At 38.9% G+C, this 27,937-nt stretch overlaps 1 protein-coding gene across 1 annotated transcript in view; it reads left to right on the forward strand.

Moving 5' to 3' along the window:
- Nucleotides 1-20,546, forward strand: part of LOC122972694 (guanine nucleotide exchange factor VAV3) — a 94,658-nt gene extending 74,112 nt beyond the window's left edge. The window contains exons 20-27 of the mRNA XM_044339950.1: nucleotides 866-996; nucleotides 3,081-3,146; nucleotides 3,872-3,906; nucleotides 4,249-4,365; nucleotides 6,678-6,765; nucleotides 7,467-7,596; nucleotides 14,595-14,746; nucleotides 16,270-20,546. Coding sequence (XP_044195885.1) covers nucleotides 866-996; nucleotides 3,081-3,146; nucleotides 3,872-3,906; nucleotides 4,249-4,365; nucleotides 6,678-6,765; nucleotides 7,467-7,596; nucleotides 14,595-14,746; nucleotides 16,270-16,314 — 764 coding nt within the window. The 3' untranslated portion in view covers nucleotides 16,315-20,546. The remainder of the gene's footprint in view (nucleotides 1-865; nucleotides 997-3,080; nucleotides 3,147-3,871; nucleotides 3,907-4,248; nucleotides 4,366-6,677; nucleotides 6,766-7,466; nucleotides 7,597-14,594; nucleotides 14,747-16,269) is intronic.
- Nucleotides 20,547-27,937: the final 7,391 nt, after the last annotated feature.

Below are 27,937 nucleotides of genomic sequence, written 5' to 3' on the forward strand. Positions count from 1 at the left end.
GAGATTGATTAAATGGGCTACAGCAGGTGTAATACACTCTGCTGCATCCCGTAGGAACCTGGCAGGTATATTATCTAAACCTGTTGCTTTATTGTAATTCACTTTTTTCAGTATCTTAAGGACTGTATTCTCTATTACTCTCTTAAAAGAAAACAAGTCGGCTTGAAGCCCTTGTTGAGAATAAAAGCTCTGTAGTTGCGTTTCTCCATAAAGACCTGTGAATGAATGACAAGGAACACTGTTTACCAGACTGTTTGCAATTGCAATTGATATGAGTTCAAACAATCCGCCACTTCACATTTAACTGTCGTAACCTTACCATTAACTCACTTATTCACACAGCTCTTTTAGTTTTCTTTGAAGATATTTTTTTGTTAAACCATTACCATACAGTACATGAAAGGTTAAAATGCTGATAACAATATGAATTTTAAACGTCCTTGTAGAGGCTTTCAGATCAATTAAAGTCTCTTTATTTTAAACTCAGCCCAAAGAGTAGATAATTAAAAACATTAAAAAAAACAATAATTCATCCATATCACATAAAACTGTCAGCGCGACTCCTTACTTCTAGAACATTTAATTAATTTTCATTGATAATTAATATGCTGTGGAACTGGCCACAAGTAAATAATGACAACAAATGGTATACTTTAAATATATAAAGAATATATAAAGAAGAAGACAGATTCTTTGGTATGGTGTAAATCTGTTAAGTAATGTTTTATGTACATTAAATTTCCAAATTCAGGTTTCAACAACATTGACCTGGATGTACTGTATACTAGTTACCTGCTGTCATTCATTGTAGTTCATGTTGATGTGTTCATATGAATCCCTTTTACAAACTGTGTCCTTTTTGCAGGTCTGCCCAAGATGCTGGTTATCAGGAACTACTTCGGTGTGCCGAGCCCCACTTCGGGTCCAGCACTCAGCATCCAGACGGGTGACATCATCGAATTAATCTGTGCTGACCTTCACAGCCCCTGGTGGCAGGTCAGAGTTCACACCCTCTCTTAATCACTATTCCACAGACCCAAAAATGGATCTACTGTATCCAAATCTCTCATTTCCTCAACCAACACTTTATCTAACCCTTATCATGACCTCGTATTCTATAATATGGTTAGAATGATGTATCGCTAAGGCAGTTTTGCCTTTTTATTATAAGGTAAGGTAATTCGGACAGTTCTTGCTAACAAGCTGCATGTGAAAATGAAATTTTTTAGTATATATAGTGTATGTACACACCCACAGACAAATACACACAGGACACCACTTCTTAAAAGGAAGTAAAACTCCCACACAGACTGGAAATGTTTGTTTGTTTTATGCAGGCAATTACTGTTATGTGACAACACATGTGATTTGAACCTCACTGCTGGAGGAAAGATAAGCTGTTTTGTGGAAATTTGATGCATACTGTGTATGAATGGAAGCCATCATAATTATAATAAGATTTTACCTGAAGCATACTGTGAGCCATATTGACATGCACTACTATAGTTTTACTGTATAAACAGATATTTAATGAGGAATCTAACAAATCTCGCAATGCTTAATACAAAACAGATAAAATAGATAAAGAATTCAATTAACCCTGTGTAAAAGCTTAACCGGAGGCAGCCACAGCCCTGCAGTCTGTAAACATTCAATATCCATCACCTTTGTAGCCAGCAGACCATAATCATTTCTGTTCTGGGGATGCGTGACAAATAGAATCGATCACCGTAATTTCATTTCATTCAATGGCAACCATCTGTTTACTCTGTCAATGTTACCAGCTATAATCATTATTACAGTCTTAGTAAGGATGCGGCAGAAAGCAGGACTGTCTACAAGGACTGATAAAATGTCCTGAGGTAGCAGGCATGTGACAGGTGATGACTACAAAAACCATCAAAATGGGCTTAGCTGGTAGTGTGCTGCAGTGCTTGTGCCTTGATCCCTCGCTCACTGTTTTCTATAAAATAACACCTCCCATTGGGGTGACTGGACGCCTAATTAACATCTAGTATCCCTGAAAACATCAAAATCAAATTTTCAAAATGAAGCTTTCTATATTGTAAAGTTTCATTTCATGTTGACGTGTTGAATGCTATAGGAGCAGACAGCTGATGTATATGGTTCTGCAGTAAATATAGAAACATTTATGCATTTAAACTCAGGTTCTTCCCCATCTCTCTCTATTTGAAAAAAAAGCTTCATGTATGTCTTAAGTTCAATAGGCTACACATAAAGGAGTCCATATGCAAAATATCAGTTATTTATCCAGCGGTTCTTCAAAAGTCCTTATCTCTTGAAACAAACTAAAAGGGTTTACAAAATTGGACTTGATGGGGAGATAAAAAAAATCTCCCCATCAATATTTTTTAAAATATTTCCAATAGCATTTCCTATTCTTTCACGACATATTAAATGAATATTTGTGTTAATTGGTTTAACATGTCAACCCTGACTGTAAAAGCGCATTTGCACACTGCTTGTTCATAATAAATACTGAATAGATATTTTGAGTAGTACATAATTATTGACACAGCCCATGAAAAATGAAGATATGACAGTGCTAAATTAGCCACAGCTAATATACTGCTAATGTATAATATATACACTGCATGCATGTTTATTGACTGCTGCTCATTTAGGAGCTGCAACAGCAGTATAGCAAGATACTTCGACAGCTTTTTTTTTTTTACTCTCAAGATATTAATTACATAACAGCAAATATTAATTTCTTTTCAGCTATGGAATCCATGACTGAATTATTGTCGCATATAAATCAAATATTTTGTCACTTCACACAGAATCAACCCACAGCATGTGAGTCAGTTAGAAAGAGATGGCCTCCAGAAAACCCCTATTTATATGGACTCCCCAGTGTTGATAAATCAAGGCATTGAGCTTAAAGAGTCATCGCCATGGGAGGAATAAGAAACTCTCTTCCTGCCAGCCATTATTTCAACAATAGTTAACTAGGGCTGTAAATTTGCACTGCTCTGTGTTGCCAGCTAATTGTTCCTGAATTATGGAGACGGAGTCAGCCAGATGTACATAACGCAATTATCTCTCTGTGGTTTCAGGGCAAAATCCTGTCGACGAAAGAGGTTGGCTTCTTTCCAAGTGACGCTGTGAAGCCTTGCCCATGTGTAAGCAGCCTTTCCTTCTACACATTCGCTACATCAGGGGCTGTTGTAGCAGCTCATATTTTGGCTAGTATTCACCAGCAGTGCAGTGACGTGAGGATAGTTAGGGATTTCTGTGGGGAAGTAAGCAGTTTTACCTGGCATGAGAAGAAAAACAGCCAATGGGTGTTTATGTTCCGAGCACAAGGAAGTTGGCTTGTCAGACGAGATAAAGGTGGTTTACAGTCTAATTCACTTTATCAATAAGAAGCACAGAACAAAACTATATCTTATAAGGAACAAGCAATACATCATATAGTGCAAACTTAACTGGAAAGCTGGAAGGGAGGAGAAATGGTGTTTATCTTCTTTGCTGGCTGAACGGTGTATCAGTTACCTGTTTTTGTTTTGCCTTTTATAAATCTTCTCTTCCCACCAATGGATTGTCGTGTTCCATTTGAAAAAATGAAATTCAGACTCTGTACAGCTGCTTCAGGAATATGGGGCATCTAGTAGATAATAAACTACTATCACTGTGTCTGCACTGTTGTAAAGATAAGATAAGCATTAGGTTGTTTTACTGGGGTTATAAAGTCTAAAAGCACCTGTTCTACAGAAGAGCAAAACATCAGCTTGGGGACTGTGTACCGTGGAACTGTTTACTGTAGTGACGTAAATCATATTGATGTTGGGTGCTGACTTCATGAAAATATCAAATTCACATGTTCGCTTTTTGCACTTTACTTCAGGTCCCGAAGCCCGTCGATTACTCCTCTCAACCTTGGTATGTTCACAATACAGCCCTCTCAGTCTGAATATATTTTGAATAGGAAGGTCAAAATCTTTACTGATGCTGAAAAGAATCACAAAGTTTTATTTGATATAGCAAAACACAACAAACACAGGTTTAAATGTACAGATTTCACTTTGATAATGACAAAATATACATTCATTTGAATTTCACAATTAAGCTATGTAGCTCTAACCTATAAGTGTAATCTAATGACTGTAACCAGCCATCACACAGACGCTAAAAGACAATGTAATCAACACCAAGACAGCCACCAACTTCACTTACATTCCATAATAACCTCTTTAACCGCTGCTTTTTGCTGTTGTGTTGCAGGTTCGCAGGGCCCATAGAGAGGCTCCAGGCAGAGGCAGAACTCATCAACAGGGTCAACAGCACCTACCTGGTCCGGCACCGCAGCAGAGAGTTCACAGAGTACGCCATCAGCATAAAGTAAGTCAGCCATTTCTATCAGGTCAATCAATAGAGGTCCTACTTCAAATACAGATAGCGACACTATCACAAAGACATTGTATGTGGATTAAATTGACTTAAATGAAATATTGTCATTCATAAAAGTTATGTAATTATTTACCATTTGTGCTCATAATGAGATGCATTTCTGTCATCTTGTTTTAATAACTAAGAGGTTGTGGTGACAACAAAAATAAGCATTTTAAATGTCTTGGGTCTAGCTATCGACAATAATCATATTTTATTGTTTTCCTTTTACATGACAGTTTTTCTGTCTGTCTGCAGCTACACTGTTCATCAGATGCTTAAGCCAAACCACAGTTTTGACCAGATAAAACTCCCGGCTATACTACACAATTTGATGGACTGATTGATAGTTCTTTGCAAAGATGATGTGCTTTCCCTCTGAAGCTGAGACTGTGGAGAACCACAGTGATGTGTGTGTGTGTGAAACTGACCAAACTAGATGCTAATCATAGAGCAGGATCTCAGTTAAGGAGCATGTGGTAGTAATTCATTATGGTTTGACCTCAAAACCCACAAAAACAGTCTTAGCAGTTTGTAATTAGAAGCGTACAGCCATTTACATCTTGGTAATGAAGACAAAGCACTTTCTAGAAGATTTGGGTACTAGTGACCCTATCAATGTTTGTAACTTGATGCTCAAGATAAATGGCATCAGTGTAAAAGCAGGCAGTGAGTCTCTCTCCACAAGGAGCCAGAGCGCTTCTCTGTGAGCAACAGAAAAATTCCTTTAAACTACATTTAACTTTCTTTTTTTTTAGCATCCTTCCCTCTCTCAGGAAGGACTGCTCATAGTGCCTTCAAGTTCCTTCTGCGCTGAAGTCTTAATTGCTTGTGTGCACACAGGCGCGGTGCTCTGAACAGAGCAGAAAACCACTGTAAGACTGTTCAAGGTTATTAAAACCTCACCATGAAAGAGAGAAGCAGGATATAAAAAGAGGCCTACATAGCTGTGGGAACGACATTTAAAGTATTACTCACGACTGGAAATGCCCTCTTCTTCATTTCCTTTTTCTTACAGCTGAGCTGGCAGAGGACTTTTGATGATTGTGTCTAAATAGCCAAGAGACTTCAGTTCTGTACGAATTAAGCTCTGGCATTTTAGCTTATTGTGTTCTTCTAAAGTAGAGGCAGCTTAATGGATAGTTCTGGCCACACATAGAGCAACTGTGAGTTTAAAAACAAAAAAAGTCTTACATTTTCTACGTTCCAAAATTTTGAAATCAGTCAGTGGAAGTCTCAATATTTTTGCCATGTCATAACAGAATTCCTACTTATAAATGTTCTAAGCTAGCGTGTGTTACACTGCAGATTGTTTGATGAATTAAGTCCAATATTCACACTCCTTGTAGCTCTGTTTTGGTCTCTACCAACTCCTGAGAGTATTATCTGTCTCTTTAGCTTCTAAATAGCCACTTTAAGGTTTTTGAAATCTTAAATTTAGCTTTCTGAAAGCTAGTGGTTGTCACAGGTCCATGACGTTCCTACTAATCTAGATCCAAATTATATTCAATATAATTTGGTCATGAAGGGTCCCCTTTTATTGCTTGGGGTCAAGGGTCTGAGTGTCAACAATATGGACACTAAGAATGAACGGCTAAAAGCAAAATATAGACTTACCAGTTTCCTTCTTTTTTATACTTTATTGACATTAAATCCATTCATTTATGTCCATACTGGATTTTTAAACCCCAATTTGTCATGTTTTAGCATGTTTTGGGTGTAATTGTGAGAACTCCAATTGTCAAAATAGAAGTTAGATAATATTAGAGTATAGAGTAGAGCAAGAGTGCACTGCTTCTCACCAGGGTTTCCACTGTTCTCTACTAAAACATCAAAATAATTTTAAGATCCTATAATCACATAAAAATTCTACATAAAGTGACTTAAAGACAGGAACAGGAACAAGCAGAATGGTGCATCACAGAGTTGAATGATCACTAATAAAGCAAGACTATGAATGACAGACATTGAGATTTCTGCATACCTTGTCCACAGATTGTACTCCTCCAGCCTCAGACCCCCATCAGCCACCCTGTTAATGCAAACACAGCAATGTGCGTGTGGGGTGGGGGATGGGAGCGGTTACATGCATGCGCACACTTTCTCCACTTTCTGACCACCCATCATTCACGTGTCACAAACCTTTGGGACTCTATGCATTACAGCGACGGCAGTGCTCTCCACAGGGGCCAGGGGCCGGCCACCGATCGATGGCGGTGATCAGAGAGGGAAATTACACTCATAACTTATTCAATGGCCCACAGGTACAACAACGACGTGAAGCACATAAAGATCCTGACGAAGGAGGGCTGCTTCTACATCGCAGAGAACAAGAAGTTCAGGAGCATATTAGTGAGTCTTTTCAGCCTGTTTTTTTTTTTTTTTTTTTTAATTCCACCACTGCAATTCATAAATAAATCATGAAGTGTGTTAATGAAGTGTCAAAACCTGAATTTTATTTTAGCAGTGTGCACAAATATAGCCATGATTAGAGACGTGTTTATAGTGGCCTAAGGGCTCCAGCATTATAGATAAGTCCAGTGCATATTGGAAAGTTTCACCAGTTTTATTTATGCCAGGACTGTATTTTCTGTATCTCAGATTTGCTAATAGCATATTTTTGAGTATTCTATTGGAATATTGTTGTGTGTCAGAACATTATTTTGATAACCTTTAATTTTGAACCCATTTTATAAAAGTTCTGTCCAATGTGGTGATATTTCTGTAACTTAACCTTATACTATTCTAGCTTTTCTAGCCATATGATTTTTCAGCCATTTCATACCTTAAAAGCAATAGGTAATAATAAGATTCAGTTTTCAAACAGACTTTCAATGATTTGACAGATATGCAAATGATGCAGATGTTCTTGAATACATTATAAAAACTGTCATAAGAGCTGAAAAAAAAAACAGTTATGAATGTGTCACTTAGTTGGTTTTACAGACTGATTTATGACATGCAGTAAACACTAATGCAAATACCTGTATATCTTATATTAGTTGGCTTAATTTGATGTATGTGTGTGTGTGTGTTTGCGTGTGTGTGTCCAGGAGCTGATTGAGTATTACAAACACCACTCCCTGAGAGAAGGTTTTAGGAGTCTGGACACAACATTGCAGTTTCCTTACCGGGAACCGGAGAACGCTGCTATGCACCGCATCAACCGGTTGGGTGGCAACAGTGAGTAGACATGAAGAGTCATTTAGAAAAGAAACACACACTAAACATTTGATCTATCTCACCTTTTCACTTTACTTGTCACAACTACTAATGCAACAAATGAACAGTGTAAAAACTATTCCAAAAATTATTAAAGACATGTTTTCTAAATGTGTTTTAAGTAAAATGAAAGCTGGTAAAATAATATATTCCTTAAAATGTTTTGATGAACAGACCCCCACTTTGTTTTTACCTGTTGGATACAAATGCACAGTTGGTGGCAGTAATGAGCCAAGAAATGTAACAATGCTCTTGCAAAAGGCAGAGAGAAAGAAATAGCAAGCAAATATGGACGTAAACAACATAGGTTTCAAATTATTTAACAAAAAATCTGCTTAACAAATGTTTTATGAGTAAGGAAATACATTCAACAAGTTTGCCAGCCCTCGTGGACGCACACAGTGCAGTTCTACATCTTAGATGTTAGTCACACAAGCTGTCAGCTAGTCAGCGTCAGTGGGTTTTTATGAACACATTTAAGTCAGTAAAGCAGTGTGTGTGATCTGACACTCTGCCGATCATTCATACTCCATTCACTCTTAATAGTTCCTGCTCTGACCTGCAAAACACTGCTGTTACTGGCTCTGCTGATTTCCGCCCACCACTCTCCAGCCGCCTGCTATGTTTTCTTATCTGTCATCCTTTCCAACTCTCTCTCACGCTGCTTTAATTCACTTGGGAGCATTTTCACAGCCTTAAAAGAGCTGCGTAGCTATTTGTTGTTAAAAACACTTCAGTCTGCTCTGGCGTTAATTGTTTTTGACTGAACTGTCAAACGGCAGTTGCAGAATCCACTAAGCATGTTATTAGATTTGATAACACACTCTGGCAGATTACTGAAGATCAGATCAATTTATCAGGGTATCAGGGGAGTGAAATAATCTGGTCGAACGAGTTAACCAAAGTCAAGACCACTTATAATGTGAGTTATAGTGTTATCTACAGAGAGGATTTTACAGAAAATTCAAGTGATGTTATCCATTACTAGTTACCTTTAAATCTTAAAATTTAACTTTTTATTTAATGTTCTTCACAAAAAGTCAAATAAATATGATATAAACCTACTTTTATTCCATCATCGACATATATGGGCATAATATACTACAACCGTTTATGCAGTATTATTAGTATTTCTTAAAGAGCAACTTTGTAACATATGTAGTTTATTTTTAAGATATCTGATTACTTTCAATTTTTTAATGAGGTTGTCAGTATTACATCAAAAAGTAATATTTCTTTAATTTATGGTGTAATTCTGTTTATACTTTTTATAGTCAATCTTCATGATCCTTCAAACACTGGAAATAAACCAAATGAAACATAACTTGAAGTTTGTAACATGTACATGCATGCTAATGATGTGTGTTACTGTAACTTATTACATTCATTTAACAGTTATTACATCATATCATCAATGGAAGATAAGTCACACCCTTAACTAAGTGATAATTACTGGTTTATATAATAAGGGAATATTAGTGATGTGTTAGTGATGTTACTTTACTGATTGATTGATATCAAAAAAGAAGCTCACCAGCAGAATTTTGCAGCGTTTCAGCTGTTAAGTCACCTCATCACAAATAGTAGTTTACACCTCAGACAACCCAAAATTTGTTAGCAACACCACTACAAGAATTTGATGCAGAACTTTGTTCCTGTGGATGTTGTGGTGTGTTGTCTGGCAGTTGCCGGGGTGAAGATTTGAGCTGTGTGAATTTTTTATTTTTTTTTATTTTTACCCGCATTACAGTGAGCTGTTTGTTTTGTCACGAACAAACCTGGCAACACCTCAACATAAAGCAGCTGTTGTCTCCGAATCCAACACCAGAACTGTACTTGAATGCAGCACATTGATGATTATTTATGCATGCAGCTGCTGTTCCTTCTTAACTCTGCGACTTTGTCAGTCATTACCCGTTCTATTCTGATCCCTCTCAGCATTCAGGTGTTAGAGATGTTATTTATCAGAGCTAATGAAGCAGAACATGACATCCAGTGGGATGCTTTTCCTTTCTGACTTGGAATTTAACAGGTGTGGTGCGTGTAACTTTGAACTGAGATTTTAATGAGGTGATTTTTGGGTTTGAAGGGAAACAACAGATAAAACAGCAGAGCACTGTCAAACTGCCAATTCAAGAGTGAATATAGACATTTCTGTGACAAAAGTATAGATTTTCTGAATGGGATTGACAACATTGCTGCAATTCAATTCAATTTACATCATTTAAAGGTAGAAGTGAGGGGTTAAAGGTGTTTCTAAAGAGCACAAAGGTAAAAAAGTTTATTTTGGGAAAAGGCATTCAATATAAATCCTTTTATCCTTTGTTTTATTGCTGTGAAAGGCTTGGCTGATAATGTCAGGTTGGGAATAAGGTTGAAAAACCATCAAGGGAGCTTTAAAGACTCGGTTGACTGTCTGCCACCTCCAAAACCAAAGTAGAAAGTGCTGTTCGCCCTGTAAAACATCCATGTTCACCCCACACGCTGCCATTTCCAAGATGAATGTTTCAAGCAATGCCAGAAGAAAAGGTATTAAACCCAGTGTGTGAGCCCGGCAAAGCAACATTGCCTATCAGTTGGTTAATGGAAAATTTATTACTTATCGCAATCAGTGGTAAGATGAGATTTCATTTGAACCCTATGTGCCTCTGCATGCAAAAGGCAAAAGAAAAAATCCCCGGCTTGCTGATGATCTCATTCCAAGCGGGAGAAATGTGAACAGATTGTACAGAGCTGTTTGGTTGTTCAAACCCCTCTTCAAAACACAAGTTGAGACAGCTCCAATCCAAATTTGTTTTGTTCCGGTATGGTCTTCTGTCTTGTGGGCAGCCTCCTCCTGATGTGCAGACTTCATTTCCCTCTTTCACTTTTTATGATTTTTGTTTTGATATCCATCCTCCTCAAAAGCACTGCTGAGAGACTGCTAATTAATTTTTGCTTTGTTTTATGTTTTGTTGGACAGCTTTGCAGAAGGCAAAACTGATTGATTGATAGTCTTTAACCAACACGTTGAACCACGATAGAACAAATACTCATGTTAACCCAAAATATAAATTAATATGTGTCTCAGCTGACAGCGTATGTGGGACTCTGGGTTGCTGATTGGATTTTAACTCATCTTCACTCTCTTGAGTGCAGTGATACAATGGATGTGTATGTGTGTATTCTCGGCCGTAGTCTCCTCTATTAGTCGACCAGCTCACATTGTGTATTCCAGTGTGGTCCACAAATCAGATTTTGCAAAAATGAAGCATGAAATGCTGCTGGTGTTTTGGTGGCTGTTTGAAGTGGAGGGCGATCCCTCTTCATATTGCTCGTACCTAGACACCATTAGGGGCTGCTGAGCTGTCTCTCAGTGCGCTGATTAGTATTCATTTTAAAAACCACTGGAGCTCTGCTCTCCTTACAGCATATCAATAACCCTGGCCAGTTAACTTGCCAACAGTATTGTTGGGAGCGGCATATTTTTCATAAAGTTTGAGCTTTTATCTGCCATTGTGGGGATTAGATTTTCCATTCCCCATGGCAGAGATGTAGGCTCCTGTGTAATGATGCAGAAGCAGACCTGTGTGGCTATGTAGCCAGAGTTTACCACACTGATTTCCTATGTCTGTATAGTAATGTAATTTTGCATGAGAGCTGTCCAGATAGTATAAATAATGCCTATGTCATATAATCTGACATAAAATGATTATAATCTGACTCAGAATATAAATAGTTTTGTTCAACCCAGTTACATTTTTCTAGACAGAATCATTTGTTAGCATCCATTTAGCTTTTATTTAATTTCTACTGTAAAGACTCTTTTTAGCATTAGCATTTTCTCCCTACTGTGCTTCAGACATACTTTTTATGTTGACATTCCAAAATAACCAAGTATAGCTTCTCAGATCTATCCATAAAAATTAGTAAAACAAGTACTTTAAGGGTTAGAGGTTCCATTCCCCAGAGCAAGGCACTAACACTGCCAACTCTTAGACATCGCTGGAATCAGATCAATGCCTTTAGCTTCTTCCCTGCCAGTAGAAAGTGCAGAAGACAGATAGAAATACAAATGCAGTGGGTCTCCAGTGAGTTATTTCTCAAGTTGTAAGCAAGAGAAAGGCACAGTCAGTCTTTCTGAAGTAGAGAAATCTGCACTGTGGACATTGTGAGCAACAAAACGACTACATCTAAAGGCAATAAGGATAAACTAAGGAAAGTACAATAATAATGAAATATGAAATATAGCAACATCACTGATAAGCTTGTCAAGTTAAGCGTGTCTGTCAGAGGAACTTTGTGCAGGAGATGCGCATCTGCAGTTGTGGCTGTATTACAGCCAGATGATTGTCTTTATAAATATGCAAATAGAAATCTATTCCCTATGCTGTAATTGTGAGCACACTGCATGTTCCTCCCAATTAAATGAACAAGTGAAAATGTTGTCTCACATCAGTGATGCAGACATACTTTTGACAAATTGGAAACAAAACGTGTCATCACTCCACGTGGTATTTGTTTTGGATCGTCAAAGTGGGAAAGTTTGACCTTTAATTTAAAGTTTTATGAAAATGAGACAAATGTTGAGTGAATTTACTGACACATCACACCTGTGAGTTTATTTTGTGAACTATATATTAGCTCCTTTTGTAACTAGGCTGACATTGAAAAGTAAGATGCTTTCAATATTCGAGTTAAAAATGCACATTTCTAAATACAGTGCCCCCATTAGGCCAGTCAGTATAACCACTTCAACGGTACAAATGACCTAAACAGTAGAACATCAGTGGAAGCACTGCCGAATCTACCCGAGGCTGTGTGGATGAAATATCACTTGCTAGAGCTCCACCTGTGCCTGTCGTCATTTATTTTTGTATCAAACTGCAACTGTGTTCTTTATACCTCTGAAAAAAAGGTTCAGAGTCGGGATTTTTAAAAACATGTTTTTTTCTTCTTTGCTTCTCTCTCCTTCTACCATCCCCCCCCCATCCCTGCCCTCTCCCCTCTCGCATCTCTCCGCTCCCTGCCTGGCCTGCCCTGCCATAGCCCCATTGCTCTGCGGCCTCTCTTTAGTAACTCCTGCCGGCTACAGCTTTGTACCTCCTTCCTCTGCTCCCTTCTGGTCAGGTACAGGTATCGCTTCTCTGTCTATCTGTCTGTCTGTCTCTCTTACACTCTCTCTCTTTCTTTGCTTTCATGTTAACAGCTGCTTTAGCATGCTGGCTGTAGCTCAGTGCATTCATATCATCGCCTGCATCTCTGCCTTTTACACCTGCATTTATATGTGTTTTTTTTATTATGTGTGGTTTTTATCTCATGTGTCTGGCCCTGTGTTGCTGTTTTTAATTGCTACAGTGGCAGAACCGATTGCCCCTTGGGGACAAATAAAGGTCTTGAACTCGATCTTTACATCTGCACCTCTTCCATAGTTGCGTGCACATACATGTCATCCAGTGTGGAGAACAGGGACTATGTGTTTTAGTAATGCATGAATGTATTGTGTGTATTTTTGCATGTCAGTGGCAGTTTGCAAGGCAGAAACAGTGTTGAGAAAAGAGTGGTATTTAAGGGATTTTCTAAGGCATATGGTGCTGGATTTGATACGTGTGTGTGTGAGCTTGTGTGTCTGTCCGTCAAAGCAAAGGTGAAGGTGTCCAAATACACAGAGCACCTCTATATTAGATATTCTATCCCCACGGCCAGGTTGTAGAGGTCTGACATTCCATTTCCACCTGTCAGCTTAGCCCGGTTCGACCCACCAGTCAGTGTCTGGAGAAAAAAGAAAGTCGGCAGGGTGGGATGGAGCAGCGGTAACTAGCTAACCTGCTCCATATCTGGCTCTCATGCTGCTGTCTTCTCGACAGGACTTCTAGTCTCTCTCACACAGACGCATCGCTGTCAGAACACTCAAACTGAACTATCTTAAATAAAGCTACAGACTACAAGTAATATAATAACAGCGCCAACAGAGCAATGTCAGATAAATCCCATGCACTTGTAGCATGGAGTATGAACAAACTGCTGATAGATTAATTAGCTGGTTTAGCTCTGTACGTTGTTGGTCAGATTACCTGACCAAATGATAAGAAAACAGATAGCAAAATCATCCATGTGTACATAATTTCTCACATAACCATTTAGTTATTTAGTTTTTTTCCCTCAGCCATGAGATCTGAATTGAATCCATCACTTAGTTTGCGCCTAAAGTTATTAACTTAGGGACAATAGTTAATAATTGGCCTTTTGGCTAACACATTTACATTGAGGTTGATCAATGTGTATTGCTGCTGTAAAGAAATGACAACTATCTCCCATATTACGTCTTTTATTCCTCACTTTTCGGGCGAACATTACAATCTCAAGCTAACGTTAGTTTTGTCAGTTAGCTTTGTCACAGCTACACCGAGCAGGTAGCCGGTGTATTTAGCAAAAGCTAGCAGTTCAGTTCTAACTTGGCTAAGTCTGAACTTACAAAGAACAGGTGCAACTGGCTCAAATAATGAACAATTTTCCTGACAGTATAGCACTTTGCAGCATAAAAATGAGACTTTGTAACTCTGAAGCCGTATAGTAACTAACCCTGGTAGATATGAACCTATCACAAATGCGGCTATAGTGTAATGAGTAATTGACATTTCCCATTTTAACATTGGGAATCCATTTGGGAACTACTGCCACCGCCACTAATAATAATAATAATAATACTTAATACTAATAATAAAATGTCAAATATTACTTTGTTTCATAAGAAAGAGGAAATGGGTGAAATCCCGTGTCTTTCTGGGTGAATGCAAAGCTATCTATCATCACTATCTCTGTTAATCTGTGTGTGTGTGTGTGTGTGTGTTTAACCATGTGTGTATGTGTTGATGCAGAAACTGATGTTTTTCTAAGTTTTTCAAATTCTTCTTCTTCTTGAACCAGAATTAACTAAATAATTACAATTACCGTATACCCCCCTCCTTCTCTTTCTGCAGTGTTCGCTCCCAAAGTGATTGGTGTGGCGATAGCACGGTACGACTTCAGTTCACGAGACACCCGGGAGCTCTCACTACAGGAGGGTGACGTGGTGAAGATCTACACAAAGTCAGGAGCCAACGGGTGGTGGAGGGGCGAGGTCAACGGAAGGGTAAGTGGCTGCTTTCAAATGCCAATAAAACACAGTCTCCAATCAACAAATCGAAGTTGGGAGGGAAAAAAAAACATTATTTTTGAGGGCAGCTATTGGCTCCCAGTTTATCCACTGTCTTAAAAAGCCTGAAAAAGTCCCAAGTGGGTGAAGGGTGAATTCTTGTTGTACCCCCTTTAAATTTAGTTTTCATTTGATGCAATGATAAAACTGTGATATATGTAGTTTGTGTTTTGCATTCATGTTTAAATTCAGTGATATCTGATCAAGGCAGTAAAGTTTCAGAACTTTCAATAGCTCACTTCAGTCAGACACCCGTTTCGTTTCTTCATTTTGGATGTGAAATTCTTAAATCCAGTTTGAGGTACCACTAGGGCTTTTTGAAGAAGAAAGATTTGGCAGATATTCTTGTCTACAGATACCCGGAGGGGACTATTCAGATTTGGTCTGCTTTCTTTTAGTCTGTCGGGTTTCCAACATTTCTGTTTCCCCACATCGTCATATGGAAGAGTTAACTTGCTGCTCTTGTACGTCTTAAATGCATAAATTCTCCCGTCCAATACAGAGAGCGCTCTATAATCAGGCATGCAGCACTGAGATAATCCTTGCTCTAAATGCAGGGAAGTACTGACTCCCAATCAGATGCACTGCATTTCAGCTTGGCAGAGTGTTAGATTGAGTAAGAAATTCAGCCTGTGTTTGTGTGTGTGTTTATGTTTGTGTGCTGTAGCCCTCAGTAATGTGTCTATACTGCCAGTGTGTTTTGTGAACAGCTGCGGTGAGTGAAGGAGGTTTTCTCTTTTACTAAGCCAGTCGTGTGTGTTGATGCTACTCTAGTGAAAGCTAAACACTGCTTTTCCAGGGATAAACCACTACATCAGTTCAATTAATAGCATTTCTTCATGAAAAAGATCCTCGCTGTATGTTGCCCTTAAAAGTTTTAATATAAATCTTTTTGTCAGTCATTTATTCTGGGAATCATTCATGTAATTTAATGACATTTAATCAGGCTTAATCTGTCTTATTAATTGTTTTTACAATGGAAGACTAGCTTTTTAGTTTTCAGCTCAGGTACCATGCTTGAAGATATGTGACAGATGTAATTAAAACGGAATAAATCTGCCAAAAAAGACAATTTATTTGTGTTTGAAAAGTAGCTCTTGTTGATGAACATTGCATAATATCATTATCATTTGAATGCTAGCGATTTAAAACATCAGCAATAAATGTCACATTTAGTTGGAGTTCAGAATAAAAGACAAAGGACTTTCTGCAGGGGTAGCATGTGAAATATATATATTTTTGAGTAATTATAAAATTATTATGAAGCTACTGCTTTCTCCTCCTACACATACAATACACAATTCATCTCTGTGGGCTGTTGAAAGGCATTCTGGTAAATGTAGACTATCGAAGGTAGAACAAGCTATCGCAGGTTGAGGGAAAAGTGCATCACAAAAATGAGTCACAAACTGTCAATCAACCTCTGTACAGCTACTCATTCCTCTCCTCCCTCCCCTCAGGTCGGCTGGTTTCCGTCCACATACGTAGAGGAGGGCGAGGAGTGAACGGTCCAACACAGGAAGAAGAATAAGATAAAAGGAAGGCCGGCAGCAGCGGAGTGAGCAAACTGAGCACATAACAGCAACAAACAAGTGAAACCGGTGTCAGCTCCTGCACCGCTGCTTGCTCCAGTGTTCCTTTTCAAAGCCAAGCAGACGGCTTCACTCTCCTCGATGGAGCCCTGTTGCCTACAACCATCCCAGCGGCCTTTGGGAGAGAAAAAAAAGGGCTACAGTACATTGCATACGCAAAGATGCCCGATCATTTCTGGTTGACTCTGCGCGGCTAAGTGACTCCACCAACTAGCAGCTTGCCTGTCAGCGGGGCACAAGCCCTCGCCAGACAACCCCCCCCCCCAACCCATCCTCCTCCTCCTCCTCCTCCTCCTCCCTAACTTAATCCATCCATCCATAATTCACCCTTCGCTCCCTTCCTCTCTCTGCCCGAGCCAGCCGCAGCCCCCAACTCCCACCTGTTTCCTCTTGCCAAGTCGGCCGTCGCCAATCTGTCAAAAGTAGATACTCAAATGCCACTCTTCCATTCATGCGCTCATCCATCCATCCATCTATCCATCCCCCTGTGGGAATAGAGTTGTCTGAGCTGGAAAGGACCCACACTGGAAAGAGTTTTTTTTTTTTTTTCTTTTCATCCCCTTCTTTCTCTGAATTGTCTATTTTGACCTTGCCTGTGTGTTTGTTCCACTAATGCAGGTGGTTATTGATGACTTGATGACCCAGATTCACACACACACACACACATACACACACACACACACCACCCACTTGTCCTCCCTTTCAGATTATGATCGCCGCACACTCACACACACACGCGCTCGCGCAGGAGATGTAAGACAGGAGATGTGAGAGAGGGATGGTGTCGGATAGCATCGCTACGCAGTGCCAGCAGTTGATCGCTGTTGTTCCTTTTTTTCCTCCCACCACCTACATTCTTTATCTCCGGCCCGGCCTCTCATGTTTTTAGTTGTCTTGGCCGTTAGCGATCCTCTGCTCTTATCGGTGGCAGCTCTGTCGACAGGAGCACATTTGCCGAGGTTTTATCTTATTGGAGGCATTACCGGCTTGTCGGGGGAACAAGCCGAGCTACCTGGGAGCAACCTGTCCTCTTCACATAAAAAAAGAAGAAAAGGAAAGTATATGAAACAGCCCAACTTTGTTCTTCCCCCCCCCCCCCCCCACTTTTCTGCGTCACTTTTATTTTATTTTTTTCAGAACATCTTTAAAGTTTAATTCAGTTTCATCATCTACAGATATGACGGATTTGATGCCGTTTGATTGATTGCATTGTTGCAGAGTTAATCAATCCAGATTCTTTTCACCAGATTACACATTAAAATGTTTTATTCTGGGTGTTAGCAGCAATGTTATAGCAAGTATGTCAGAGGTTTTGTCCCTCAAGAACACAGTTGAACACTTGATTTGGCAAGAAAAACATTTAAAAGAGTATATATTATTGGTTCAAAGTAGCAACAGCTTCAATCCAAAAGGAAGGAAATATCAGCTTTCAGAAACCCTTTTCTGCTGCTTATATCTTCCCTCTAACTGTCCTCCCTCTCAGCCCCTCTTCTTTTCTGCGTTCCACCCTCACCTCCCGTAAACATTATGCATACTGTCTTCCTAATCCACAGTGAAAGAGGATTTTCCCACATTTGAGGGAATAAATACCTTTACAGCAAAACATGCTGCACAACACAACCGTATACTATTAACACAGTCCAATATCAAGCTAAAGACAGAATAAGAAGGCAGCGCGCATAGATCCAAAATGATGATCTGAAGGCAGCAGTCGGATTTATGCGGTTATATACAGTTCTCTCCGTGAAGACACTAGTTTGAACTAGTCCTTTAATTTCTTCAGTTTGAAGTCGTTCATTTCCTGTGTTCCCCCTCACTCCTCAAATACAGACTTTCACACACCTACTCACACCTACTCATGACATTTTAAAAAATTATGCAGCTTTTCATTTTTAAGGAAAACTGTGTAACAATTTAACATGTTTCTTTAAAAAGCAAACATGTAATGTACATAAAATACAATGATATCTATCACTGAAACATACATTGGGCTGGTTGATTCAGAGGCAGCTTTAGTTTACCACTTACTTTAAGTGGAAACATGGTGAAATACTGAAGAAAGAACTTTTCCGAGGTGCTGTTGAACTTTAAGTACATGATAAGATCAAGAAAGCCTTTAGTAACTAACTGGTGGATCCTGCCTCTGGAAACAGCCCTTAGGGCATTGCTTCCTCTCAAAGCTATACTCCTCTCCTACCATGTCTTTGTCATTGTTGATGCCACTGGGTGTTGTGTCAGAAATATATTTTGTAAAACTAATAATTAGTTGTAAAAATATGCTTTTGTATGCGCTTAATGGAGACATTATGTTTGGAAATCATTAATAACCCCCCGCCAGCCCTGTCGCTCCATGCCATTATGTAATGTTACGACAAAAGATTTTCTTTTTGCAGTCATTTGTTTAAATGCTGGATGGAAAACTGGGGGAAAAAATGTCAAAAAGGTATCATATTAACATATTTTGTCAGCTGTGAAGTATTATAATCCCCTTTCCAATTTTGTGTTATCAACAGTGTCATTAAGTGACCACTAGATGGAAGCATCCTAAACACATGTCCTCATTTCCAAGCGGTCACCTTCAGTTTGCTAAAGTTTGGAGATGACATCATCTGATTAGGAGTTGAACAGTATTTAAGGCAGAATTAAGCATCAGCCTCAGACTTGTTAATTGAGAATAAAAGGGAAAGAAGACGCCTTAAAGACAAGACCAAAGTATCAGAGTACATGGAATTCATAATATGAAGTCATATGTAAAGAAGAAGTCATATTGTAAAGTTTCTTTACTTCCATCCCTGAATTTTACTCAGAATTTCTTAATATTCCTGAAACTTTCATGCCCAGTGGGAACCCTGAGGATGATATTTCTCCTCCCCTCATGCTTCCTAAAATGTCTGCTGGCTCTGAACAGCCAAACATTAAATTCATAACATCTTTAGGAAATCTTAGAGAGAGCTGCGGTGTGGCAGCGGCACAAATGAGATCCAACACAAGCCTCTCTTCCCATCTTGGGAGAACTGGAGAGGCAGAGTAGGGTTCTCTAATCGCCGACTCCGGTAATCCACTCCTGCACTCCTCCTCCGCCCAGATGAACTCTGACAGCGGGGCCATTTACAACTGCAGGCCTTCCTTCCTCTGAATGTGCTTCCAGATTTTTTTTTTTTTTTTGCGTGTGTGGGAGGGACGGGAGGAAGGCTCAAGGGTATCTGTGATCTAATCATTACACCATCTCCTCACCTCAGCGACCCCGCTGCATCCATCTCTCTGTCGGCTTCTCTCTCTCTCGCTCTGTCTCACCATGTCACTTCCCTTCTCTCTATCTCTCTCTTTACTGCTCTCTTTCCCCATCTATCTTTCATCCAATCTCTGTCTTCTCGGTTTCTCTCTGTATTCTGTCCCTCGCCCCGATGCTCCGTAGGCTGTAACTGCCGCCGCTGTATCTCGGTGGGAGGAGAAAAGAAGATTCGGTATTATCAGGGACAGGAGGGAAAGAGGTGTTCTGATTCTCTATAAACAACCACCGCAAAATGAAGACTAGTTTAATTTTACCACAAATTAATAGACTGAGAGAAATGATGCCAATTAGAGAATGAATTAAAATGTGCTCTCCCTATACACTGTGTGTGAGCAGATTATGTCCATATGCGTAGGCATACACCATGTACGTGGGGAAAAGCATTCTGACAGGATTCAGGGATTTTAGGATACAATCTTCTTAACCAGGTCGTAAAAACAGGTCTGTACTAACCTGAACTGAAACATAGCAGAAGAAAATACTCTTATGTCCTAAAAAAACAATAGTTTTTGCTGTCTTGGTCTCTGGTCTGAGGTGAAAATCCAGTACAACCCAAGAAATCATTGACAAATCATCCACCTCCTCCTGTGTGTTACCCAGCTATCATTGCTCCGTCTTGACTGAGATTTTTGTTCAGTGTTGTTCATGCTCCATGTTATCCCTATGAAGCCAAAGATGTATGCTGTACTTACTGTAAACTCAGTGTTATGTCTCATACCACGGTACCCGACCACTGTGGCCTAACTCTAAAACCGTGCAATCCTGACTGTGTAGCATTACCGTGTATTTTTGCTGTACCATAATGTAAAATATGTACATAGCATATAATAAAAATATACGTTGCTTCTTCTAATGTGGTGTTGTGCATCATTGCAGTTTTTCAACAGGTCTATACATAGTGTGTAATAAACCAAATGTGCCTCGACTTTCTATGAATATACAATGAAGAACAACATATAACACATGAGTTTTACAGTTTTAAGTGAGATTCATGATGATTTCGCCACATTAACTCAATAAGTTTGAATTATTTGTAGTTTTAGAGGTGATCATGATCTGATATATGTATTGACAAGTAGTTTTTAGTTACGTATTTAGTGTTTTGTTTTGATGTACAAAACAGACAAACCTGCAGAGATGGGATGTAACTAAGGGCTCATATTTATTTATTTTATTTATTTAGTATATGTATATATATTACTCTACTAATTATTCTTTTAGTTCACTACATTTCAAAGGGAAATATTGTACTTTAGTCACTAATGTAATCTCTACAGTATACTGTTGTCACTTCTTACTTTACAGATATTAAGATTTTACATTCAAAACATATAATCATCTAAAGTATAATGTATTACTACAGATGAAATTGCCCAGCATGATGTAAGATTGTTAAAATGAGCTCCTTCTCACCCACAGACAACATGAAATGATTATTATGTATTAAAGCAGCAGTTATAATCCAGTAATATAATATGTATAATAATATAACTGATAGAGGTCTGCTACTACTACTACTACTACTACTACTACTACTAATACTGCTACTACTACTACTACTACTACTACTACTACAAGTACATTTTGCTCACAATGTTTACTTTTATTTAATTCAGATTTTGTATACAGAGCCTTACTTGTACTTTTATAGCGTGATATTGTTATTTAAGTAAAGAATCTGAATACTTCTTCCACCACTATAATTAATATAATTTATTTCCTAAATTAGTAAGGGGGAATTATATACTTAGAAGAATATCATACAGTAGGTTCTGAATGATAATTTAATCAATGGATAAAAAACTTAATCTGCGGGAGGACATTATGCTTAAAAATGTGTCTCATTTAATAACTCAGAATGATAAATCAGTTAGTGAGATATTTCAGTTTGAGTTTTTCAGTTTCAAATGTCATATTTAAACAAATGAAGCCTTGAATTTATATTCGTTTGTTACCTAAACAGACATTTTCAAACCTGACAGCAATATTTGTTACCAAATTGTAAAATGGTCCCTGATCATTTCAAGGCTCTTTTACATTACATTTATTTATGTTATGATTTGTTGAATTCATCAGTGGATAATAGCTCCAGTAACTGCAGGAGCACAATGTGTTTATAGTTTCCGCTCTTAACTCTGTAATATCAGTAAATCAAAGAAAAGAGAGCATGAAACAGCCTTTGGTCTTTACTGTGGTCAGTCTCGTCCCTGTTAGCTCACTTTGCCCAGAAGTGACTTTCTGGCTAAAATTAGGACTTAGTCCTTAAAGTATAGTAGTGCTCATTAAATGGCTGTCATGGTGTTACTGCAGTGTTTTGTTGCTGTTCCCTCCGCAGGACTTAAATAACCTGCAGCCAGTGGGGTGCTGTTTCTCACTAGCTTATTGGCTAATAGGTGTGAATGAATGTGGGGATAAACGGTGGGTCTTGTTGCTGTTATCATGCTGATAATAATGAACCGAGTTAACCAAACTTCTAAATATAGCAAGTTAAAATGAATGCAAAAACAAAAGGGAACGCTAAAATTACTGATTGTGTATGAAAACATGCAGTGAATAGTTGTACAAGTGTGTGCAAGACGCAGACCATATGTTGATGCTTACTGTAGCATCTCTGTAAAAAATGATTGTGCATGCATGTGTATGTCCTATGTGTGTGTGTGTGTGTGTGGGTGGTGGTCTCTTTGGCCATCTGGTGCCCGGTTACCTGCTGTTGCTAAAGCTAGACTGAAGCTCAGGCACCAAAAGGATCAGTGGTGCTGGGTTGTAGCAGCCAGTGCTGCTGGCACTGCAGGGAAGCAGAGAGACGCTGTACTAAATGCCCACCAAGCAGGCTTTGCCTTGGCCAGGCCAGTCTAGATCACACCAGCCCACTTCCAGCTGAGGTTGGACCACCAGTGTGACAGATGGCTGGAGAGAGGGTGACATCAGCCTTCCTCACAGCACCGAAAGATTGTTAGGCCCAACTTTCTGGATTGCTGCAGTGTTCTCTGATATGAAATAGATTTTGAAGATGAGCAAAGATTTTCATTGAGCTCTGCGCTGTTGAGACTGATGGAACAAGAAACTATTGTCACTGATAATATAAAACCATGGGTGACAGGTACTGCAGTGAGGTTGCTCCCAAAGCAGATGGTCCACCTGTTTATGTTTCTCTGTTTGTTAAAAACACTATGCTTCACTGTTTCTTAAAAAACAAGAAGAATGACATCAACCCCCTGTCACTAGAGCCTGAACCATACTGGATTTTTTAAGGACTATGCCAATATTCATATTTGAGAGTTATTTGAGAGTCAATGATACAGATATATCTGTGTTATGTGAAAAACCAGATGATACACCAGTCACTTTCTCTGTTGTGAGTTTAGAGTTAATTGTGTGATAGTTCAAAGTTTCAGCGGTAATCACTGATCTCAAAATTCTACACCCTGCATAAATTTAACATCACTGCTCACTGCTCTCCAAAGCATACCATATGTTGATGTATTTCATTCCCTCCAGGCAGCCACTGGTTTTAGTTCATGCCAGCATCAGAAAATTATGTTCAGAGGACTAAACCTAAAAGTCAAAGACAAAAAAACAAAGGTGGACCTCCTGAAAAGGATGCGACAGCACTGCTCATGAATTCATATTTTTTTGTTGGCTCTCAGATGTTTCCTCTCAGAAGGTACCAACAAGGAGGAGTTTTCATGACAGTTTCTGTTTGGAACTGCATCACCACAGTATCATATCTTTGACAAATATATATATATATATATATATATTACAAAAAGTGTGATGGACTGAGGTTGTTTTTTAAAACAAGTGGCTGCCTGGACAGTAGGAAATAAATTTAAAAAACGAAGTAGACTGGTGCTGATAATGTATGTGGTTTGTATTTAAAGAGCTAAAACATGCAAAATACCATCGAGGACCATTGAAACAAAATAACTTGCTCATTTGATTGAACTTGTTTTGTTTCTGTTTAGCACTGCAGTCCTTTCTGTACTTTTCCTTCCTACCATCTCTCTTTCCAAATCTGTGAATCTCATAAAGTCTGGCATGTTTTGACTTCTTCGACTGCACTCCATATATCCCAGTCTATTTCTCACTCTGTCTCGTTCGTGCTTTCTCTGGGTTTATTGCTGTCTTTTAGGGCCATGAGGGAGCCATCATCATTGCCAGACGGTATGGCTGCTGTGTGTAAATATCAAGCAGCACTCTTTCCCCCCCTGTTTTCCTGGAGACTATCAGCACTGCATAAACACTGAGGTGCTGTCTGCGGAACACACTCAGACAGCTCATCACCATAAAACACACACACACACACACACACACACACACGCACGCACGTAATGGCTGTTACGGGCAGCTCTCTTTACAGGTTGCAGCGGTGTTATTCTAGCCTTTAGTTTCATCTCATACAGTAGTTATGTATTCATGCAGCGTTGATTCAAGAGAACATATGCCCTCTATAGTCCTGTGCGCATGTTGACAGGGCTTAGCATTGTTCAGAAGCAAAGTGTGTGTAGGGTGATTGCATTTATTCCAACTGGTGCCAGCATTAAATGAAGGTATACACTCATGCATACTCTAGTGCACTTTTCAGAGCTGCAGTTCTCCATCGTAGCCTTCTTTTTTATTTATGCATACGCAAACACACGGAATGTGTGCCTCACACAGACACGCATGCACACATTGGTAACAGATGGTGGCACAAACATTGCCTTCCATAATAATTAGCATGATAAAACAGTTAAGATTATACTTTAATTTGCGTAAAAAGTCACTCCCAGGCTCAAATTTTATTTATCCATGCTATACTTAATATCTAACACATTCCGGCTCCTGTATAAACTTATGATACTTTACAGTGTCGTCCTTACAAATTCTCAATCAAGGTGAACAGGTAAATAGTCAATAGCAAGCTTGCTGCACAGCTGGAGCTGAGTGAACATTTACCCATGTACATTGCATTGCAATACACAGCAGGCTTGACCAAAAGCATCTGAACAGGAGTCACATGTGTAGTTGAGTTATATTAGTTATATTTAGTCTGTGCTCTGTACTTAAGTGTGATGACACTCTGTATGTCCCACACCATTTTTTTCTCTGTGCATGAATTGAGATGAAAAGTAGAAGGAAGAAGTGAGTGTAGTGTGTGTGTGTGTGTGTGTGTGTGTGTGTGTGTGTATCACACCTGTGACCTATTCATACTGTAGCTGGAATAAATCTGTCCGGAAGTTGCAATAACACATAATTTAATGTAATAATAAATCAGCCACTACTTTGGCGTTTACACAATTCTTTCCCACATCAGTATCAGCTGAATTATTAGGGTCGATTGATATATCAGTTACCATAGTTACATGACAATAAATTATCACAAAACTGTACAAAACTTTTTACATTATATAAATGAGAAATTGATTATTATTATTAAATAGTGCTCACAGATTTCATGTTGCTCCATATGCTGAACACACTGATATTTTATGTAGATTGAAACCAATATAAAATGTTAAAAGAACCCATTAGTTCAACACAAAGATCCAGGCATTTCTGTTGATTCCTTTTAAAGTTACAATTTGATGCTATTTGCATGCATTGTCATGCATTTATTCTGCTACACCCATGTACATTCATTAGTTGCCTTTCTAGAAGTTTGCATCGTCAGTGGCGGGGTCCACCATTCCCACACTGGATTCAAATGGCATGCAAAGGGGAACCACAAGAAATCACACATGTACTGAGGAAAATTCAGAGGAGCCAGTGTACATGGTATATAATTTGCACACATACATATGTACGTGCAGAACTCTGGGACTTGTATTGTAAAGACATTCTATAAAACTAAAAGATTTCTTAACAGAAAGAATTAAAGGACCAGTGTGTAGGATTTAGTGGCATCTAGCGGTGAGGTTACAGGCTGCAACCAACTGAATACCCTCCCCTTCCACGTGTGTAGGAGAACCTATAGTGGCCATGAAACTTGTGAAAAATGTAAAAGGCCCTTTCTAGAGCCAGTGTTTGGTTTGTCCGTTCTTGGCTACTGTAGAAACATGGTGGTACAACATGGTGGGCTCCATGGAAAAGATTTAAAGGGCTCACTCTAAGGTAACGAAAACACAACAATTCTTATTTTCAGGTGATTATACACTAATGAAAACATACATATGAATATTATATTCCATTTCCAGTCCATTCTGCTAAATGCCACTAATTCTACCAAATGCACCTTTAAGTTTTATATATAGTAATCTATCTTTTGGCAGAAATGTAAATACACAAGAAAAAGTCTGATACAATTTAGGAAATTAAGTAAAAAAAAAAAAGGTGTATTTTAGCTGTGTAGCTACTGTGTACTGGTGCTTTGAGATTTTAAAGAGTTTAAAATATTGATTGATGTTTTGGAGTCTTAACACCAAAATATCTCTCACCACTCTTTTAATTTGTCTTGATTTAGCATATTTTAGCATATTTCATGTTTGCACTTTGGAATTTCCAATTAAAGATCCTAGTTTGACCTCAATAGCTTTTACTGCACAATTTATCAAACTAAACTCATGTTGTGCAGTTGAGTTGAAACTCAAATTTAAATTTTTAATTTATTTAAATTTGTTGTCAGTATCCAAAGTTTCTCAAAACTCCAAATTAATCACACTGAATTACTGGAAAATGTACATAAAAGGCCTCTAGAATTTTCCATTTCATGTAATGGTGCAGCCTTTAAACACATTGCGCGCAAGATTTGAATATTTTCCCCAATATAAATGTGATATTGCTTCAAGGCACCGCTGGGACACACAGACACAGAATATATATGTGATGCTGGTTAACAGTGTGGAAAATGTGTTATCTAACTTTGAAGGCACCTAAGGGGAAATTTCAGAGGAATATTGGGAACATTAAGTTTAAAGTGGGTAAATGAACTTCAACTGCCCTTTTAATTTTACTCGAGTAGAGTTCTAAAACCAGTATTTTGATCTCTGTGTAAGTAACATTTCCACACAGCCAAGGTACTCCCACATGTCTGGGAGATCCTGGAATATGTCCCTCCCCTGTGGTTTGTATGGGAGGCTGGAGCTCACACTGATCTACTCCAATTTGGCAGAGGAAATGAGGGGAACGGTCACTCTGTATGGTAAGCTACTGTCTCTGTTACATTTCCTTTGCCCCTCTCTTCCAACTACATTAGCTCATCATGCCTCATATTATTGAAGTGGGACTGGAAGGATTTTCCCAGCAGCATAAACCTTGTCTTACAGGATAGAACCACTAGAAACAGGCAATATGTCACGCCATTTACCTTATAAGTATTCTGACTGACACATTAATTATCTATATGACTATCAAATTTCTAAAAGTCTTTGGGATGTTGCACTGAGCTAAGGATTGACTTTGGTTGGCTGCTCTTGTATTTGCCAGGCTGTAATTTTTAGTTGGTCCTCTGTGTGTATGAACTGTTTTGATGTGGGGATGTACAGTATGTGTGTGTGCTAAACACATTTGCTAGTGCATCTCGTTTTAAACGGTAGATATGTTTATTTTAGGTGCTGCTGGGAAACATCACATCCATTATTTATCTGGACTGTTGGTGCGATGCATAGAAATTGCAGTCTGCAGAATATATGTGTGCATTTGTACTCGTGAAGCACTGCAGTTGGAGAATGTGTTACAAAAATATAAAAACATTAAACGTGTTTGACACAATTACACTATTAGCAGTATAAAATGTGTAGAGCTGCAGCCATATTTGATTATACTCAGCTCAAAGAATAACTAAGGCTAGCGTAGTTGGTAGTATACACCTCCAGTATACAGTTCTCTCTATAATGTATGCAGACCCGTTTCCTCCCGCGTGGCAGAGGGATGATGAAGATGTGGGAGGCAGAGCTTCTATTTTGGGGTCTTTGAGTCGAGCTCAGTCTTTGCTTTGCCTTTCTCTCTCCCTCCTAACCTCAACTGGCAATCGTGCCATTCGCAATGTGCCCATTCCCCAGTGTCCCCTGAAGCACCTCCAGATGTATTCAGCCCCCATTTGTCATTCCTGAGAATGTGGTGGTGTCAGCAGTTATGTCTCAACCTCCACCGATGGCACCACACCATTGCTACGAGGAGTTTCAGCCCCGCCTGAGGTCACCCTATACTCCCCTTATTATTATTATTATTTTACATCTTCAGCGTGATGGATAATGATGTTGGTGCCCTATTTAGTCTGCTGTCGCAACCGCGCTCACGCATCAATTGATCATTCAGTTGCATTAT

Source organism: Thunnus albacares, chromosome 21 (assembly GCF_914725855.1).
Source record: "Thunnus albacares chromosome 21, fThuAlb1.1, whole genome shotgun sequence".
Classification (NCBI taxonomy): domain Eukaryota; kingdom Metazoa; phylum Chordata; class Actinopteri; order Scombriformes; family Scombridae; genus Thunnus; species Thunnus albacares.